This window comes from Aegilops tauschii, chromosome 7 (assembly GCF_002575655.3).
Source record: "Aegilops tauschii subsp. strangulata cultivar AL8/78 chromosome 7, Aet v6.0, whole genome shotgun sequence".
Lineage (NCBI taxonomy): Eukaryota > Viridiplantae > Streptophyta > Magnoliopsida > Poales > Poaceae > Aegilops > Aegilops tauschii.
In genome coordinates this window covers 356,480,219-356,499,167 of record NC_053041.3, presented here as the reverse complement: position 1 = coordinate 356,499,167, position 18,949 = coordinate 356,480,219, and the positions used below count along the sequence as shown (strand labels likewise).

Below are 18,949 nucleotides of genomic sequence, written 5' to 3'. Positions count from 1 at the left end.
ACTCCGATTTACAGGATCCGCTAAAAATACTCTAAATCTTTATAGCATATTTACTCTAACTTTTTAAAAAAAATTATACTCCCTCCGTTCCTAAATGTAAGTCTTTGTAGAGATTCCATTATGAACCACATACGGATGTATATAGTTGCATTTTAAGTTTAGATTCATTACGTAGTTCATCTAGTAAATTTTTTATAAAGACTTGCATTTAGGAACGGAGGGAGTACATATATGATGCAGGGCTAGAGTTACGACCAAACACACGCAAAAGATTGGGGAAATAGGATCCGCGACACGACCAAAAGCTTCCTTCCTCCGCCTCCACGAGGCCGCTCCTCCACCTGTCCGTGCGGCCACCCCTCCTCCCTCTCCCCCTCCCAGTGAACTGCGCGGCGACCTCCCCTGCCCAGACCTGATCCCGCCGCGGCCCAGTCCGCAACGGTATCCAACGAACGGCCTGTTCCTCCTCTGCCGCCGAGTCGAGCGCCGCGAGGGCTGATCTCGCGGATTTTCGCCTGTTCCCGAGAGGTGCGTGTTGCTGCTGGGGGTTCCGCGCAGTGGCTTTCTCCCCGCCTCGGGGTTGCTTTTTGTTCGGGTGAACTCGAGGTTGCTGTTCGGTTCTCCCCGGATGGGGTTTTCCGGGCCGGGCCATCTTGGCGGTCTCGGATCGGGGGATTGTTGATCCCGTCAAGCATGGGTTCCCTACCGCAGAATTTGGTCCGGTTGCGCGTTCGTGCAAAGTCCTTTCTACTTTCTGGTATTGAAATGACATCTTCAATCCAGTCCAGTCCTCAGCGTAGACCTAACCCTCATCTATCATCAGCGTGCGCGTAGGGTCTGATTGGTCCATTTTTAGAGCTGAACTGATCTGGAAAGTCTCTCCAGTGAACTGATCTGTTCCGGGCTTAGGTCACTATAATTTCCAATTGATGTGTTGCCACTTTTTTTTTAATAAAAATTATAATAATTTTTTATAATAATTTTGATATCTTTTCCATATCGCTTTCTTCCTGTGTGTTAATGCTGAAGAATTCCATCTGACCACTCGCAGGACGATAAAGCATGCATATGACTTTTAGAAGGGGTTCTCACAAAATAATTCCTCAATATTTTCCAATGTTCAAGATATCGGTAATTGGTACCATATCGGTTGGGTGCCGAGTAGTGATAAATAGGCGAAATTTCCAGTTAATTTTTAGAGCATCAGGGAGCCACAAGGGCCTCCCTGGTCCCATTGCAGAGCATGAAACCAAAAGTTTTACAAACACAGTTCAGGAATTGAGAAAACGGAACAGCAAACAGGCTGGCTGCGCGCCGTGGCACCAAACTACCACGATGGAACTAAAATAACCCCTCTAAAGGCTAGTCTAGGGAGGTATCGAAACCATTATTACATGACAGGAAAGACTTCAGATGGCATTTTCCAGTTAATCGGCCGATAAATCAGTTAAACGGCTGATAAATCAATTAATTGGATATTCGGTGACCCACTGAGAAGCGATTAACTGACCGAGATGCTGATTAACTGGCCGATATTTGGAACAATGATATTTTCATGCTGTTATTCCTGTTCTGTGCACCATAACTTGATATCTACTCAGCTGCAATTTTATGTGATCCGCTTGCAGGCCAATTGCGGATAACTCGAGTAACTGCTAGTGCTGCCAGGAATCGTGTGGTGTGCTTTATCTGTCTAGCTTGCCAATCATCTGCATAAATTTCAAAGTGGGTTTGCTTTCAGTCTGGAGGCTGAAAGATAGGTTAACACTCTGCCATCTGACCTTGTTCATGTGTGCATGGTTTGAATGCTAACCACAATTGAGTCCTGAAAACGCAGACGCGGTGCACATGCTTGCCGGCAGTATGAATAACGATAATGATAATGTTATTGACTTGATATCGGATAGTGGTGATGATTTTGATTCTGACTCTGACGATCCAACTTCTACAAATGTCACATCTGGCGAGAATGGCGGAGGGCAATCAGTCTGCTTTCAGGACGAAGATTTGTTGAGGAGCACTCCCTCTTCTTCCAGGTCTAATATAAATGATAATGGTCAGTACAGAACTCTGCCACCTTCCTTCGCAAATGATATTGATATTGAGAAAGCCCGTTATACACTAGGTTCGGGGGACAGAACTTATCCACACTCAAATTCGGGGCCAAGACACGATTTTGGAAGGGCCTGTCTCTCGTCCAGTAGACTTGATATCGCAGTGAGGGAGCGCAATGGTTTGGCAGTGGATGCAAATGGCAATAACAAGAGGATTCTTCCTTCATCTTTTTCCAGTGGAAGCACGTCAAAATCTACACATCCAAGTGTTGCAAGTGAGAGCCATAAACTCCCAGCACGTTTTACCAATGGAAATTCACAAAGGTTGGATGATAATAGTATGGGAACAAATGATGCCAATGGCACTGGGCAACCTTCATCTTCAAGGTTCTCAATCCGAAGCTACTCTGTGAGTAATGCCCAGAAGGATACCATGGAAAATGACGATGGTTTGTGTAGCTAGTCTCAAATTAGTCTAATTGAATCATACATTGGAAATGGTTGCAGGATTTCAATACAAGTACTAATTTTTTCCCTCTTAAAAATTGCCAGATGATGTCTATGTATATGATAGTCCTAGTTCACATAGGATGCTGCCTGCATCTTTTGGAGGCCATAACTCTGCCAGTAACAATGAACTTGCTAATGTTAATGACATGCAAGCTCGTCCAAACCTAGAAAATAGGTTTATGGATCCTGACGAGAGCGCAGTATATCAAGAGGCTCTTCAGGTATGCATCTTTGGTCCGTTGAGACATAAACAACATTCATGTTCATGCCCAGCTAATCATGTGATGTTTTGTCCAGAGGCAATTATGTATGATAGACTTATTCTTCTTTGATAAGTACCGTGAATTGCATTGCTGACTTGGCTTGATGGATTAAAAGACAGCTGATAATCCCTATCAGAACTCAAAATCATACTCTGTAACAACATGCTGCTTTAACATGTGCCATTGTCTTTTAAAGTATCTTTCTCAAGAAAAATACAGGTTCTACCTATATGAATTTGCCGTGTTAATCATTTTACTGCATAAATACCAAACTTATGTGCTGCATATGTCTTACGGTAGTCAGAATAATAAATACATTACCATTGCATTCGCAGAGCTTCAAATATTTATTAAAATAATTTTGTCGCATTATAAATGCAAGTGCTAGTTTTGACTTATCAATGAGAATATACATCTGCATGTTCTTGTTTACCAGCCCATGGAAATAGTATGTTTTAGCAATCCAGGTTATTTATTTGGCTATTACTCTTACATTTGATTCTATGCTTTGAGTAACTTGCTTTTGTTATTCTGTTATGCAGAACATTAGTCTTGATAAAAGGGAAGATGATCTCGATGAGGGTGTCTTATCAGTATCTCTGCTTAAGCACCAGGTACCCTATTCTTTATATGAGTGCGGATTCTTTACTTCTGGAGTGCCGTGAGATCACACTGTGAGATTCACATATTTATGTCTCCACGCTAATGCACTGTACTCTCCATGATGACCCAGTCCAATTGAAAATGAACTAATGATAAGTGGTAGTCGAATTTAGGATGCATTATCCCTGTTATAGGGCATGTCGTCAGCACTGTACTATTGACTAGTAAGGTGTGAAATGAAGAAGATGAAATAGCAATTCCGCAAGCATGAATTATGCCAGATTTAGGGGTAGTATAACCTAAAAAAAGCACAAATACAGGGACATGGACATGATGATATGCATACAGGGACACGAGATACAACATTTTCCAAAAACAGCCGTACGGGGATACGGCGAGTATATACAAGGGTGTAGTTACCCCCATAGCATCCACCGTTGATCTCACAATATCCTGATGTTTTGATCGAGCCTGTGTTTATTGGTAGAACTCCTGAATAGTAACGGCTATCGGTTTCATATCCGACTCGCTTGCAATTATCATTAATTCATTTTCTTAGTTTATTGGGCGTTTATCGTGGTTGTGAGCTTATCCCAAAGAGACGCCGAATCTATCTCTTTGTGTGTCATCATTATCTCCCTACCAAAGAATCAAATCTTGCTTTATTTCTCTACGCAAAAAATATATAGTCCAGTTACCAACAACCTACATATATTCTCTCTATCTGGGCGATTCTTTCTCACCGAGCAGACGAAAAATGGGATCCTACTCCCAACTAACAATGTCCCTATAGAACAATAAAATAATAACTGGACATCAATTAGTACAACATGCATGCACATGTAAGTCGATTTTCTTGGCCACATAAAAATTGTCCAAAACCCATTTTCAGCCTGTTTCGAAATTGCCAACAAAAGAATTTGGTTGGCATATAAAGAATAAATACCATATACTCCATATAATGTGCACAACGCCATCCTCCCAATTAACATGCTGCATCCCACGTCCACGCACACACTTGATACTACTGTCTCCTTGTCGTGGTATTCTCACGGGGGGCTTGCGAGTCGACAGATGCCACAAGGGCTTAGTGTGAGGGTAAGACTGCTGCTGATAGGCCCGGGAGCGGGTATGCGAGTAGCACGCGCTAGTTTACCCAGGTTCGGGGCTCTCCGGAGAGATAACACCCCTACTCCTGCATGTCTGAGTATATGTGGTATATCTGTAGTACAGAGTGCTCCTGGAGCTGTATCTGAGCTCAGTGCCATAGGCATCTGGCTTTGTATGTCTCATATATGTGTATGAGCTAGCTAGCAAGTGGGCATGAGAGAGCTCCACCGTGAGTGGGCATGGATGCATGCGTGTGTGTCAGCCTCCAGTGGATGGATGAATGGGTGGCATATATATAGGTGAGCTAGCTTACTACCTAAGCTAGGTAGTGGCGTGGGGGGCAAGTGGGCATGGGGCACCATGCCCATGATGGTGTGGACGTGATGTGCATGCCTCCTTGTCCCTGGTGCACTTTATAAAACAGTGCCCAGGGACAGATACACTGTAGATGATGTCGTCGCGGTACAACCGTCTCGTCCGCGGTATGGACGTCACGTCGGTGTCGGGTCAGGCTGCAGTCGGCAGCCGGCTGGTTGGCGCAGTCGGCAGCCGGCAGCCGGCCGGGCAGAGCAGTCGGACGGGGAGCCGGCAGGAGCAGCCGGGCAGTCGGACTGAGGGGCTTTGCTAGCCCCGATGTCTTGAATTATTGTCTCGCCGTCTTCGGGGTATCCGTGGACAATTACTCCGACACTCCTCTTTCCCCACATATAGCATACTACAGAATTCTTCAATGGCATACTGCCTCCTACATGATTCATCCTAGACACGACATACCACATACTCACATATCTTACATAGTATACTTCTTATGTCACGCGGCTGGCATACTCCAAACTATGGGCCTGTTCGGATCTCCTCTGGCTTCTCAAAACTCCACATATCCAGCTTCTCCTCCTCGCTTCTAACTTAACGTAGCGATCGCAGGAACGTTCGGCTGCATCGGCAGCTTCTCGTGGAGCTGCAGCCCAGCTGGGAGGGCTCTGGCCCGTTTGGCACTGATTGGGCCAGCTGGAGGCAGCCTTGTTTGGGCCCAGTGCACCGATATGAGGGAGGGAGAGGGGTACCGATTGGTTGGGGATCGCTGGTTTCTTTTTATCGTGCGGGGGGCAGCGAACCGTTACCTTTGGCGGTGGCAACTCCGTGTAAATTGGGCGAACTTCTGATTCTTCGATCGGTGGAGCTGGGCCGACCGAGCTTCACGTTTTTGCACTGCGAGTTGGGTCAGCTTTGAGAAGTTAGCTTCTTGGAGCCCAAACGTTCGGGACAAAATTATTTATGAAGCTGGTGAAATTAGAAGCTGGAGGAGATCAGAACAGGCCCTATGTGTACTACATTTCTCCGTCACACTGTCTTTTCATGATATCATATACTCCTTACTGCACAAGGCATACTACAGGCTATATACTACATCCTACACTCTGCATATTACATACTTCTTCCATAAAACTATATATATACCAGATATCCAATTCGGCTCAGGGGAGCATTTGCTTCTGTGTGCCAATTCTTTTTTTGTAAATGTAAAATGTGTATGAATTTTTCAGCCATGTACATATTGATGTCCAAATGTTATGTGCAAATGTTTAGGTGGAAAGCTAAAGCATTTAGATCGGTGCAAAAAAAAAAGTTGAACACCCATATTTTGGCATTTCTCAACCACGTAACTTTGTTTTTTTCACTGACAAAACGCTATGGTTCCAGTTCGCATGAAAATTGTCAAGCATGCTTTGGACATAACATGAACATGCAAAAGATTTTTTTAAATTTATTTGCTATTTTGTTTGAATTTACTGTTTACCGCAGGAGTACATGCTCCCCAGAGTCAAAACGCCATGCCCTTAGTACGGACAGCATACTCAGGCTATGTACTACAATCTAGTCACTGAACCCACCAATCTGAACTGTTAAAGTTTGCATCACACGTCAAGATTTTGATATAATAATAATATAACAGAAGGATTTATTATCTTCAATAGTACTCCCTCCGTAAACTAATATAAGAGTGTTTAGAATACTAAAGTAGTGATCTAAACGCTCTTATATTAGTTTACAGAGGGAGTATCAAATTATTTTGAGGGCACAACAAACTGGATAATGAAAAGAAATACAAGTTTATATGGTGCCATAGAAGTTTGGCGTGAATAGAAAATATAACTCACGCCACAACTAAACTAGAGATGGTCTAATTCATGTCTACGCCATCTTTGATCCAGAGGCATGTCCACAAGTACTGTTGTTCCCTGGCTGGCCGCATGCCATGCAACACCTGGTTCTTTACTCCATCACGAGCACCATATGTTCTTTCGTATAGTCCCCGTCGAATCTTCAAATTATTCTGCCGCACAACTCAATAACCGTACCTAAATTCTCCATTCTCTGAATTACATGCATCATTCTATTGTATTGCTGCAAAAAGAAAGAGATGATGTTCTAGTGCTATTACAAGTACCAATCAGATGGATAGTATATATACTCACTCAAGGGGAATAGCGATCCGTGAGTTCTCTTGCTCAACAGGATCTTTCTGTCCACCATGTCTTTGCATACTGTTGGATCCAATATAAAATTTGGATTCTGTTTTGGATCACAAAACCTCAGCGCTGGATTTATGGGCAGTGCTATCCGTGATCAAGCTGTACATATCTGCTATCTGACACTGTCCTGTCACTCTCCCACCTCTTTTGTTCGAATACGCGTATCCCGTCTATCCGTGCGTATTGCCGTGCACCCCCGTACTAGGACGCCGATATGGCTGTTTTTGCCGTGTCCGTGCTTTTTAGGGTATAACCCATGGGGTGTAGTAACATATTTCTGTGTATATATGTATCATGTTCTGAATATCAATTATTTATTAGTTTCTTGTATTCTGAATATCATGTTCCTTACGTACTTTTTCTCCTTGAAAGAAAATGGCATTAGCTTGGATGGTCTCGAAGGAGAATAGTTCACATTGTGCAGGAGGAATTCTTGCAGATGATCAGGTTATTTGTGATTTCCAACCTTTCAAAAACTACTCACTTCTTGTTAAATTCTTCTTAATGATAAGTAGTTTATTGTTACAGGGTCTTGGGAAGACTGTGTCTACAATTGCCCTTATACTAAAACAGAAGAGTCAGCAGTCTAAGTTCATGTGTGCTGATTCAGATCCTTTGAAATCTGAAGCGCTAAACCTTGATGAAGACGATGAGGCAGTGACTGTTGTTGATAAGGCGAAACAGTCTATGAACGATGAACCCAAGAAGGATTTAGACGCTAGTTTATCAACAGCAGCTAGTACTAGTGATGTTAAACCATCTAGTAGTCATATGGATATTGTTCCAAATAGAATTGTTGAAAGCAAAGTTGAATGCAAGAAGACTAAAACAGGCACATCATCTGCATCATCGACCATGCGATCCATGACGAGGCCAGCTGCAGGTACTTTAGTAGTATGCCCTGCTAGTGTTCTTAAGCAGTGGGCTAATGAATTGAATGACAAGGTTAGTCAAAGTGCTAGGTTATCTGTTTTAGTCTACCATGGTGGTGCAAGGACCAAAGATCCAAGTGAGCTGGCAAAATATGATGTCGTTGTCACGACATACACAATTGTGGCGAATGAAGTGCCTAAACAGAATGCTGATGATGACCAAGATCAAAAGAATGGGGAAGAATCTTCTGTTGGTAATAAAAGAAAACCACCAAGCAAATCTAAGAAAAGGAAGAAGAAACTTAAGGATTCAGATATTGACCTTGACAGTGGTCCAGTTGCCCGGGTACGGTGGTTTCGGGTGGTTCTTGATGAAGCTCAGACGATAAAAAATTTCCGAACTCAAGTGGCTAAAGGCTGTTGTGGACTAAGAGCAAAAAGGAGATGGTGCTTATCAGGAACACCTATACAAAATTCAATCGATGAGCTGTACAGCTATTTCCGTTTCTTGAAATATGATCCATATTCTACATATAGCTCATTTTGTACAATGATAAAGCACCCAATTGCTAGAAATGCAGTCCATGGGTATAAGAAACTACAAACTGTGTTGAGGATAGTTCTCCTGCGTCGCACAAAAGGTGAGAGAAAAATGTGTATTTACTGCACCTATCTAAGAAATCGTTAACTGGTAACTGCATGGTTGTCTGGCGAGTGGAGGATTAATAGACAAATTGGCTGATGTTAATCAGCTACTCGGTGACCCTCTGAGGAAGGAATAATCGGCCAGTTAACTGATTAACCGGCTGTTTTTTTAATAGTGATAGTTCCAATATCCATGTACCAAGGGAGGGAATACATACGGCATGGTGGAGCCTGAGTACTCACGTATATATGATCTTTGGATATTTCATTGCAAACCAATACAATTCCAACCATGCCGCTTAGTACTTTCTATTAGTTATGGAAACTTGATGAATTATATCCAAGTTTAAATCTGCATGTGATTACACCATTTTTTGGGGGTAGGCATTCTCTTGTTCCATGACGTAGTTATAGGTATTACCGTGCGAACAGTTGGAAGAACAGAAGCTTTGAGTTACATGTCAGAGAAGATAGTAGGTTATTGATTTCGTGTTTGAGAACGCCAGGGCACCTGTATTAATATTCCTAGCCACTTGTGTTCAGTACTTTGAGTTACATGTCAGAGAAGATAGTAGATTATTTGATTTCTTGTTTGAAAACGCTAGGGCACCTGTGTTAATATTGCTAGCCACTTGTGTTCAGTATCCCGCACCTCCTTTCTCTTTTCTTTTCATAGAAAGAACTTCCATAGGGTTTCACATTGTATAATTTTGTTGGGAGATCTATAAACACATGTTGACATGACTCTTTTCCATTTGCTACCTCTGCTGATCTCATATTGCTGTTTTTTATATGTAGAAACTACGATAAATGGAGAACCGATCATAAACTTACCTCCAAAGACAATTAAGTTGCAAAAGGTGGATTTCACAAAGGAGGAGCGAGCTTTTTATTTGACACTGGAAGAACGTTCTCGGCAACAGTTCAAGGTTGGTTAAAACTTCATGTTTATCTTACCTTTCCCCATACTTTGTTGATGGCCTTGTTATATTATAATTTTGTACTATTTGATCGCTAAACTGGTGGCATGTGCCTTGTCTCCACTTTCAAGTGTCATATGTAGGTAGAAGATCGTTGTCGTGATCTAGAGTCCTATTTAGAGTTGCTTGCAATCATTGGCTCATTTCTTAATGTAGGGTGTGTGCATGCAGTGTTAGGTGGTTTGGGATGAGAGCCCAGCCCAGCCCAGCCCGCAAGTACATGGTTTTGGCAGTGTGGTTTCGATAGTTTGCATCTTTTAATGGGTTAGCTGCTTCACTTGCTCCTATTCTTCAATTATGAAGCACCGATATGGGGACGGGGACATGTTGATACGGATAGCGGGGGTTTGAGCATTTTGCCTCTGTGGTGATTGCTGGCTTTGTGAAGGAAATTAGCACATGGGTGGTGGACAGAAGAAGAACACACGCCGAAAGATTTGGCAGTATTTTCTTACGACGCATGAATTTTTGGTGCTCGGCTGACGCTTCTGAGCCAGAGCGTTTTCTTCTCTTCTCTATTTCTCTTGCCACTTAGCTGAACCGATTACAAAGCTTTAAATAGCGCACACATGACACATGGTCAATCTAACAACTGCCTGATCCACTAATTGCTCAACTAGCCGATAGAAAAGGCCACCAACTAGCGATCTCACAACTCAGCCATCTCCTCACAACCTGGAGACAACGTCTGATCACTAGTTTCACACTTGAGCCTATCTAACAACTAGCCTTATCCATGCAAGCACACGTGCACCACTTCTACTAACTAACAACGCATGCAACTAATTAACACTACTAGCTTTGCATGCGTACACATGGCCACATCCCAACATATGCACACAGCCGCAGCTTCTAGTGTTACGACTACAAATTAAACATTATCTAATCCTATACACTTAACACTAATAACAAGATTAGTTCAAACAATCACCTCCCTAGTCTTATTATTTATTCCTCTCGTGAAGCCTTTTGTCCTTTTGTCGTCGATCCCGTTGGTGCAGCGCATCGACGACCGCAATTGACATCTAGTCACACCGATTGTCATTGCCGTTGGCTTCAATGAGAGGCGCACCTCCTACGCCTTCGCCGCATCTTCGTTGCTGGCCACACACCGTGTCGACGACTCCGATGTGGATGATGAACTCCTTATGGCAATGGCCTCCATGCCATGACAATCACCTCCTTGCCGCCGGTGGCACGACTTACCGGGCAGCATGTCCTTCTCCTTTGGTCGTGACGCAACTCGACGACGATGAAGGATTGGACCTCGACACACGAGGCTTTGGGGCCAATTGTTGGACAGAAGAACACACACAGAGAGGAATTTTTTGGTGCTCAGCTGACGCCTCTTAGCCAGAGCGTTTTCTTCTCTTCTCTATTTCTCATGCCACTTAGCTGAACCGATTACAAAGCTTTAAATAGCACAAGCATGACACATGGTCAAGCTCACAACTGCCTGATCCACTTATCGCTCAACTAGCCAATAGAAAAGGTCACCAACTAGCGATCTCACGACCCGGCCGTCTCCTCACAACCTGGAGACCATGTCTGATCACTAGTTTCAGTCACCCCTTTATGTGATCCAACACAATATCGTCGTCTTGTTGGGAGCCTTGTCTATCCAGCTGTCACTCGTCCGGACACCTCCTAGCCTCCTATCCTGTCTATATTTTAAGTCAGTTTGTCTCTGCTCCCACTCTAGTTCAATATAGTCAACCTTCTTCGTGTTCTCCGATAACTTCGTGGCTCCATCTCTCACCGTCTGTGCTTTCCACTCTCCAGTTCATTACAGCTTCAGGTCTATTCGGATGCTATGTGGGCTAGTCATCCCTCGGATCGCCGTTCACTTTTTGCTGTATTTTTCTAGGTGGTTCTCTCATTGCTTGGAAGACGAAGAAACAAACTGCAGTTTCTGTTCGAGTGCAAAGGCTGAGTTTCGAGCTATGGCTCTTTTGACGGTAGAGGTGACTTGGTTACGGTGGTTACTTCAGGAGTTTGGTGTTCTGTCACTACACCTACTCTGCTATTGTCAGTACAAGTGCTATTAGTATTGCATGTCACCCTGTGAAGCATGAGCTCACCAAGCATATTGGGGTTGATGCTTCTTTTGTGCGTGCTGGTGTGCATGATCAGGTTAATGCTCTTTAGCATGTGCCTTCCGGGTTACAGTTGGTGGATTTCTTTATGAAGGCCTAGACTAGAGCACAACACGGCTTCTATCACTCCGGACTCAGTGTTGTTGATCCACCAGGGGTTTGAGGGTGTGTGTGTGTGTGTGTGTGTGTGTGTTAAGAGTTATATATATTTAGCCATGTACCCCTTTGTATTTTCCATGTTCTATAAGGGGTTTTCTGCCATCACAATACAAAGGGGTACTCCGTGCCCCCCTGTCTCAATTTTTCTCCCCATCCCTGGTTGCCGCCCTCCCCTACCTCTCCCTCTCTTGTTGTGCTCTCTTCAGCCAACTTCCTTCATAGCACCCTTTCCAACGCCACACTATCTGTCGGCGCATCTCCGTCGAGGGAAATAAGCTTGGCTGGAACTCAGCTATGGTTTCTTTTGAGTTGGAATTGTGATGGAAACAGGTTCAGTGGTTTAAACCTGACATCACCCGTGACCCAAACTGCAGTTTGATGCGGGTGGGTTCGACAGCGAACATGTCTAGTTCTAATTAATCAGATTTTCCTCCCAGCTTGTTTTCCTACCGCTTTCCTTTGAAATTTTGTTTGTGGAATTCTTTATTGGTATTCTTATACCATTATTTTACATCTAGGGAGGTAAGTGGACAGTAGTTTCTGAGGCGTGGAGATTCTTTAGATCAACAGAAGCTTAACATTGGCATCCCTTATGGAAACTAGAAATGTTGGAAGTGAAATTTATGACTCCTGACATGCTGTCTATCCATTTCAGGAATATGCTGCTGCCGGAACAGTCAAACAAAACTATGCCAATATCCTTTTATTGTTGTTGCGCCTTAGGCAGGCTTGTGATCATCCTCTTCTTGTGAAGGGGCATCAGTCAGTATTTAAAGGCGATGGTTCTATAGAGATGGCAAAACAACTTTCCAAGGAAAGGGTAATAGATTTGCTTGCAAGGCTGGAAGTGTCAGCGCTTTGTGCTGTATGCCGTGTAAGTGAGATCTTTCCTCACTATTTTGAAGTTCATCTGTTTTCTCTTTTCTTTTGAGTGCAATCGTGCAAACTCTCATGTGTGCCATCTTTATATGAGATTTATGTGTTAGCATCGTTCGATATTTAACCCTGACAAACAATTGCCCCAACATTTGAGGGATTACTTTAGAAAGTTATCATCTATGTGATCCATGCCCCTATGAATCTAGTCCATCCAAACTTCATTGATGGGGGCCTATCTGGGAAGTTATCATGGTTTGACTCGACCATGGTTTGCACTAAGATATGCCTCCCTCTCTTGTTCACTCTCTTGGCATAAGACCTCATAGCATGGAGCCACACAACGAAAATGGTACCTGAATACATGAACTGGTTAAAACCTACATATTTTATGGGATATAATGCAAAACCTAATTGGGCCCTGCTCGTCATGGTAGTCGTATCCAGGGCTAAAATTCTGAGCCCAGCTTGACACCTGGGTAAGGTTGCATCCATTTTGCCACGATCTTTTCTTATGCACAGTGTGTGCAACAATGTAATAACTGGTCTAATTCATATTTCTAAGGAATACTTGTCGTTTTGATCTTATTGTAGTGGCTGCAATAATAATGTAACTTGTGTTTTTTGCAGGACACACCTGAGGATGCTGTTGTGGCGATGTGTGGTCATATTTTCTGCTATCAGTGTATATACGAGCGGATAACAACTGATGAAAACATGTGCCCCGTCCCTAATTGCAGAAACACGTTAAGTACTGAATCAGTATTTTCATCAGGGACATTAAAGATTTGTATCTCCGGCAAGACCAGTACTCATGCGATAGCGAGTTCATCAGCAGACGATGAGCTATCTTCTATCAGTCAAAGCAGTTACATCTCCTCGAAGATACAAGCAACCGTCGATATACTGAATTCTATCATTAACATGCATGCCCTTACAGACAGTGATACCATTGAATCAAATCCAAACCGAGTATCCCCTGTGAAAGCCATTGTCTTCTCGCAGTGGACTGGCATGCTGGATTTGCTGGAGTTTTCACTGAACAGCAATCTTATACAGTACAGGAGACTAGACGGAACAATGTCCCTCAATTCAAGAGATAAAGCCGTGAAGGATTTTAACATCGACCCAGAGGTCATCCCCCTCACCCAACTCGTCTCTTTTGCTACTTCTGGACAATCATCTGACATTATGCTGCTGGATGTCTTCTTTTTTCAGGTTAGAGTTATGATTATGTCATTGAAAGCGGGTAATCTTGGTCTGAACATGGTTGCTGCTTGCCATGTAATACTCCTTGATCTTTGGTGGAATCCTTATGCTGAGGACCAGGCAATTGATAGAGCACACAGAATTGGTCAGACTCGTCCTGTCACTGTCTCTCGTCTAACCATTACAGATACGGTGGAAGATCGTATTTTATCTCTGCAGGTAATTATCCGTCTTACACTTGTGATGTGAGTCCATGAGCACTTCTAATCCACATAAGGAACATGTGCTTGTTATTTGTTAATTTGGGGGATGAGAATTATGCACTACATGAATATCACTGATACCCTTTTACCATGTCAGTGATCGTCTCATGGTAGGTTTGGTAGAACCAGGGGTCCTACCGGATCTGCTCCGGAGGTTGTAGGGAAAGGATGGAGCGGGACAGGGCGATGATCGGGCGCGCGCCGGCGGCTGGGCGCCGTCGCGTCGGAGGGAGAAGGCGGAGGCGGCTAGGGTTCCGGCTCCTCTGGGAGCCGGGCAATAGTGATAATAATATTCTTATTGCTTAATTCCAAAAGGAGTCTTACAGCCTATATTTATAACCTAGATAACTTGCATAAGAATTAACCTAAGATAACTTGCATAAGAATTAACCTAAGATAACTTGTGGGCTTGCCCGGTGGGCCTCCTCCGGTTATAAGCTAAACCGGTCATAACACTTCTCCCCGCCTGCACAAACAGCTCGTCCTCGAGCTGTAAGGTGGGGAAGCGCTTGCTGAAATCCTCGAGATGATCAACCAGCATCAAACACCTTCTCGACAGCTGGGGCGGCCAGGTCGGCGGCGACGGCGTCCTCCGGAATGTAGTCTGCAACCTCCAGGTAGAAGAGTCGCGGGCAGGCGTGGCCGGGCGTGTAGGGCTCGTCGCAGTTGAAGCACAACCCTTGGCGGCGACGCTCGAGTAGCTCGGCTGAGGTGAGTCGGCGGAACGGGCGCGCCGCGGTCGCGGCAAGGGGTGCCATGGAAGCCTGCGCAGGCCGACCCTGCGCGGAATCCGGCAAGGGTAGCGACCCAGCGGCCGGGACGGTGATTCCTGCTGGATGGCCACCGCGCGGCGCTCGAACGCGCGGGCGTAGTACATGGCCGTCTGGAGATCCTGGGGTCCCTTAAGCTCCACGTCCATGCGGATGTGATCCGGAAGTCCACCGACGAAGAGGTCGGCCCGCTGCTGCGTCGTCACGCCCGACGCATGGCACGCCAGGGCCTGGAAACGGTCGGCGAAGTCCTGCACCGTGGAGGTGAAGGGAAGGCGGCCGAGCTCCGCCAGTCGGCTCCCGCGCACCGGAGGCCCAAAGCGAAGGAGGCAGAGTTCGCGAAAGCGCTCCCAAGGGGGCATGGCGCCCTCGTCCTGCTCGAGGGTGTAATACCAGGTCTATGCCGCGCCGCGGAGGTGGTACGAGGCGAGCCATGTACGCTCCGATGCGAGGGTGCGCTGCCCGCAAAAGAACTGGTCGCACTGGTTGAGCCACTTGAGGGGGTCCTCCGTGCCGTCATAGGTGGCGAAATCGATCTTGGCGAACCGCGGCGGTGTCTGGGTCTGAGCACCGTGTCGAGCTGGCTTGGAGGTGCGGAGCAGCGAGGCGGGTGGCGCCTGGTCGGAGTACTCCGGGTAGGGACCGGCGGAACCGGATGGCCCACCGAACTGCGGGAACGGAGTCGGCTGTTCGGGGGCCGTGGTGTAGACCGGTGATGGCGAAGACCCAGCCGCCCACGCTGGAAGTGGCGACGGGGAGGGCGGGAACCGGACCTGATGGATCGGGAGGCCGGTCGGCGAGGGTGCCCCCGAGCTAGGCAGGGGCGGCAGCGGGGGCTGGACGGGGGCAGCGGCTGCCGGGGACGGCAACGGCTGCAGGTGCCAGAGGGGCGCCGTCGATGGTGGCGGCGGCAGATGCCACAGGCCCGCGGCGGCTGGTGGTGGCCCGCTGGAGTTCCCCGTCTGGAACGGCAACAGCGGGGGCCCGCCGCCTGCGGGTGCGCCCGGGAACAGCCACGGCGCAGGGTGGCTGTAGGTGGCGATCGGCGCAGCTGGCGGGAGGCCGTACGCTCCTGCCATGTACTAGTGGTACTGGTTCATGTGGAGCCTTTGGACGGCCGTCACGAGCTGCTGCAGCGTGCTGGTCATCTGTTCCAGCGTGAAGACGGCGGCTGGTGGCGGCGCGGAAGTGATGGGGGCCGGCGGTGGTGAGGAGCCCGCGGCGGTGATCGGGCCCGACAGCGTGGGGGCCCCGGCGGTGGTCATCGGGGTGGACGTCATCGGGGCGGTGGTCATCGGCGCGGAGGTGACGACGGGCAGCGGCGGTGATGGCGTTGAAGAAGACATGATCAAACCCAAGCCTCTGGATACCAAATTGGTAGAACCAGGGGTCCTACCGGACCTGCTCCGGAGGCTGTAGGGAAAGGATGGAGCAGGACAGGGCGATGATCGGGCGCGCCGGCGGCTGGGCGCCGTCGCGTCGGAGGGAGAAGGCGGCGGCGGCTAGGTATAGAGGCGGCTAGGGTTGCGGCTCCTCTGGGAGCCGGGCAATAGGGATAATAATATTCTTATTGCTTAATTCCAAAATGAGTCTTACAACCTATATTTATAACCTAGATAACTTGCATAAGAATTAACCTAAGATAACTTGTGGGCCAAGCCCCTAACTACTGTCGGGTGGGCCTCCTCCGGTTATAAGCTAAACCGGTCATAACAAGGTTAGTTTTCTAATCTTTCTTGTGAGAGAACTGTCTGATAGGGGATCGAAATTCATTTCTGGTTTGGCACATTACGGAAGTGATGGTTAACAAATTAAGCTGGACAGCCAATAAATCCAAGTGCACGGAAAGCCAGCCAGGCAGCTCTTCTTAGGTTTACTACAATAACAAACTATTTTGACAATGGGGACAAGCAAACTTGAAATAGGATTACATAAATATTTGAAGCAGATGTAGAAATTGCCTTGTCATGGAGTCACCATTGCTTATAATTCCATGGTGCCTGTCTTACATTATTCCTGCATTTGTTAACAGGAGGAAAAGAGAGCGATGGTCAACTCTGCTTTCGGTGAAGACAAATCCAGTGCCCACGCTACTCGGCTCACTGTAGATGATCTGAGGTATCTGTTTAGGATATGATTGGGAGGAGGAGATGATCCCTTGTTGCGTTGCTAGCTTTGGAAAGCGTGAAAGTGGTGGCAGCATGTACGTTGCTTGCAATCTACCTATGTCTCTCCCTGCCCCGCCGAGGATCCAGTTTTGTCATGTTCCGATCGATCCTACATGTGACATCGGAGGGCCAGCTAGCTAGCATGTCTAGTGTAACGTACTTATGTCCCTGAGACCCTGAGGGGGCCGTCTGGTGTAACTGCCATACCCCAGCCTGTAGGAGAATTCTTGTGCGCTCTGTTCCCTGTGATGACAGGAGAGATCCATATGTATAGTGTGTCATTGACTCGTTGTACTGTGGCCATTTACTTTTTCCTTTTTTGCAATGACCCCGCGTGCATTAACAGACAGGTGGACGACCATCCCACTCGTGTTAGAGCATCTCCAAGAGGTTTCAGGGGCCCAATAATTCTTGGATGTGAAGTTAGCTCAATGGGAGGGGTTTTCTTTGGAACCTCTTGGAGATGAGATGCTCTAACACAGGGAACCTCAAGCATTAACAGACAGAGGGCTTTCCCAATAATTTCAGGGGCCCAATAATTCTTGGATGTGAAGTTAGCTCAATGGGAGGGCTAACAGCCTAACACAGTGAATGTACTCGTCCGCCTGAGAAACCTGCCCACGGGATGAGCGTGAGCCCTGACCAGATCGAGTTGCTGTCCACTTTTCTTCATCGCCGCGTCGCCCCACTGCTACAAAATCCCTTGCTCCTTCCCACCTTGCTTCACACGTAAAACCATCTTTGTCCTTCTCTTGTTTCTTGCCCTCCTCTCCTACATTGCAATGGCAATTCCACCGCCGGTCGCTTGTTCTTGTTTCTTGCCCCCCTCTCCTTCACCATGGCAATTCCACCGTTGGTTGCCCTGATTTCAGTGAAATCAAACACTACCTCCCTCCTCATAGTTGAGGTAGGAAACTATAAGCACCCCCCCCCCCCCCCCCCCAAAATCGATCACAAGCGAAATCGCCGGGAAACTATAAATGGATTTGCCATGGTAATTTCTTGTAATGATTTGCCATGTGGATTTTCCATGAAGAAATTTATGCATATGCTAGGGGGGAGTTGCCACGCGAAATAGCATAGACTTGTCATGGGATTTCAGGACATGCGGTTGCACGTTCGATTTGACCTCAAAGCATACAAAGTATATTCCCTCTGTACCGAAATATGTGTCGTTGAAGCAACTGTAGTTCAACTTCTCCAGCGACATATATTTCGGTAAGGATGGAGTATATGACAGAAATTTGCTATGACATTGTATGTAAATGTGCCATGTATAAAAATGTGTGTGTTAAGCTGTGTGAGAAAACTGTATGAGATGAATAGACTCTCATATGATATTGACATAGAAATGTGTGTTTTGTACTGCTCAGAATTGACATCGTATTGTTTGTGAAAATGCGGCTGCAGTAGATTTGGATTTTTTTTATTGTTCATAGGGTGCAGATGAGCTCGGGCTCGGAAATGAATATTCGAGTGCATGATAGCCTATCATATGATAATGACATACTAGTGCGTATGTTGGACATAGATTTGCCATGGCAGTTAAATATGATTAGCCATATGGACATGTGTGAAAATGCCATTTCAATCTATGGGGAAAACATATCATGAGAGGTAAATTTGCATGACTTTTAGTTTATATTGCCATGTGATACTGAGGTATGTTGCCATTAAAATATGAAAAAAGAAGAAAAAGCACAATAATTACCACCATAAGGGCATGTCCAATGGGGAGGCGCTTGAGTAGACGCTTAACAAAGGGGAACAAATAAAAGCACCTACACTAGCAGGGCACCCTCCAATGCAAAGTGTTATTCCGTAGGCGCTTAGACAA

General features: G+C 46.0%; 1 protein-coding gene across 4 annotated transcripts; it reads left to right on the top strand.

Annotated features, from left to right (window-relative positions):
* The first annotated feature begins 256 nt into the window (after positions 1-256).
* Positions 257-17,437, top strand: LOC109758891 (helicase-like transcription factor CHR28). Of its 4 annotated transcripts, XM_020317752.4 has the most exons (13): positions 263-528; positions 1,629-1,760; positions 1,838-2,056; positions 2,126-2,503; positions 2,607-2,785; positions 3,370-3,441; positions 7,447-7,521; positions 7,603-8,587; positions 9,390-9,520; positions 12,482-12,700; positions 13,333-13,836; positions 13,921-14,130; positions 16,977-17,437. In XM_020317752.4, the coding sequence occupies exons 3-13, from the start codon at positions 1,849-1,851 to the stop codon at positions 17,079-17,081; spliced, it is 3,066 nt and encodes a 1,021-aa protein (XP_020173341.1). In that variant the 5' UTR covers positions 263-528; positions 1,629-1,760; positions 1,838-1,848; the 3' UTR covers positions 17,082-17,437. The 4 variants fall into 4 exon arrangements, with proteins under 4 accessions (XP_073359432.1, XP_045087909.1, XP_020173341.1 ...); XM_020317750.4 differs by having other exon boundaries at positions 265-528; positions 1,838-2,503; XM_073503331.1 differs by having other exon boundaries at positions 257-528; positions 1,629-2,503.
* The last annotated feature ends 1,512 nt before the right edge of the window (positions 17,438-18,949 follow it).

Coding starts and splice junctions, on each gene's coding strand:
- LOC109758891 (XM_073503331.1), top strand. CDS start 1,849: ATGCTTGCCGGCAGTATGAATAACGATAATGATAATGTTATTGACTTG. Junction 12,701..13,332: donor CGCTTTGTGCTGTATGCCGT/GTAAGTGAGATC, acceptor TGTTTTTTGCAG/GACACACCTGAGGATGCTGT. Junction 13,837..13,920: donor ATTTTAACATCGACCCAGAG/GTCATCCCCCTC, acceptor TTCTTTTTTCAG/GTTAGAGTTATGATTATGTC.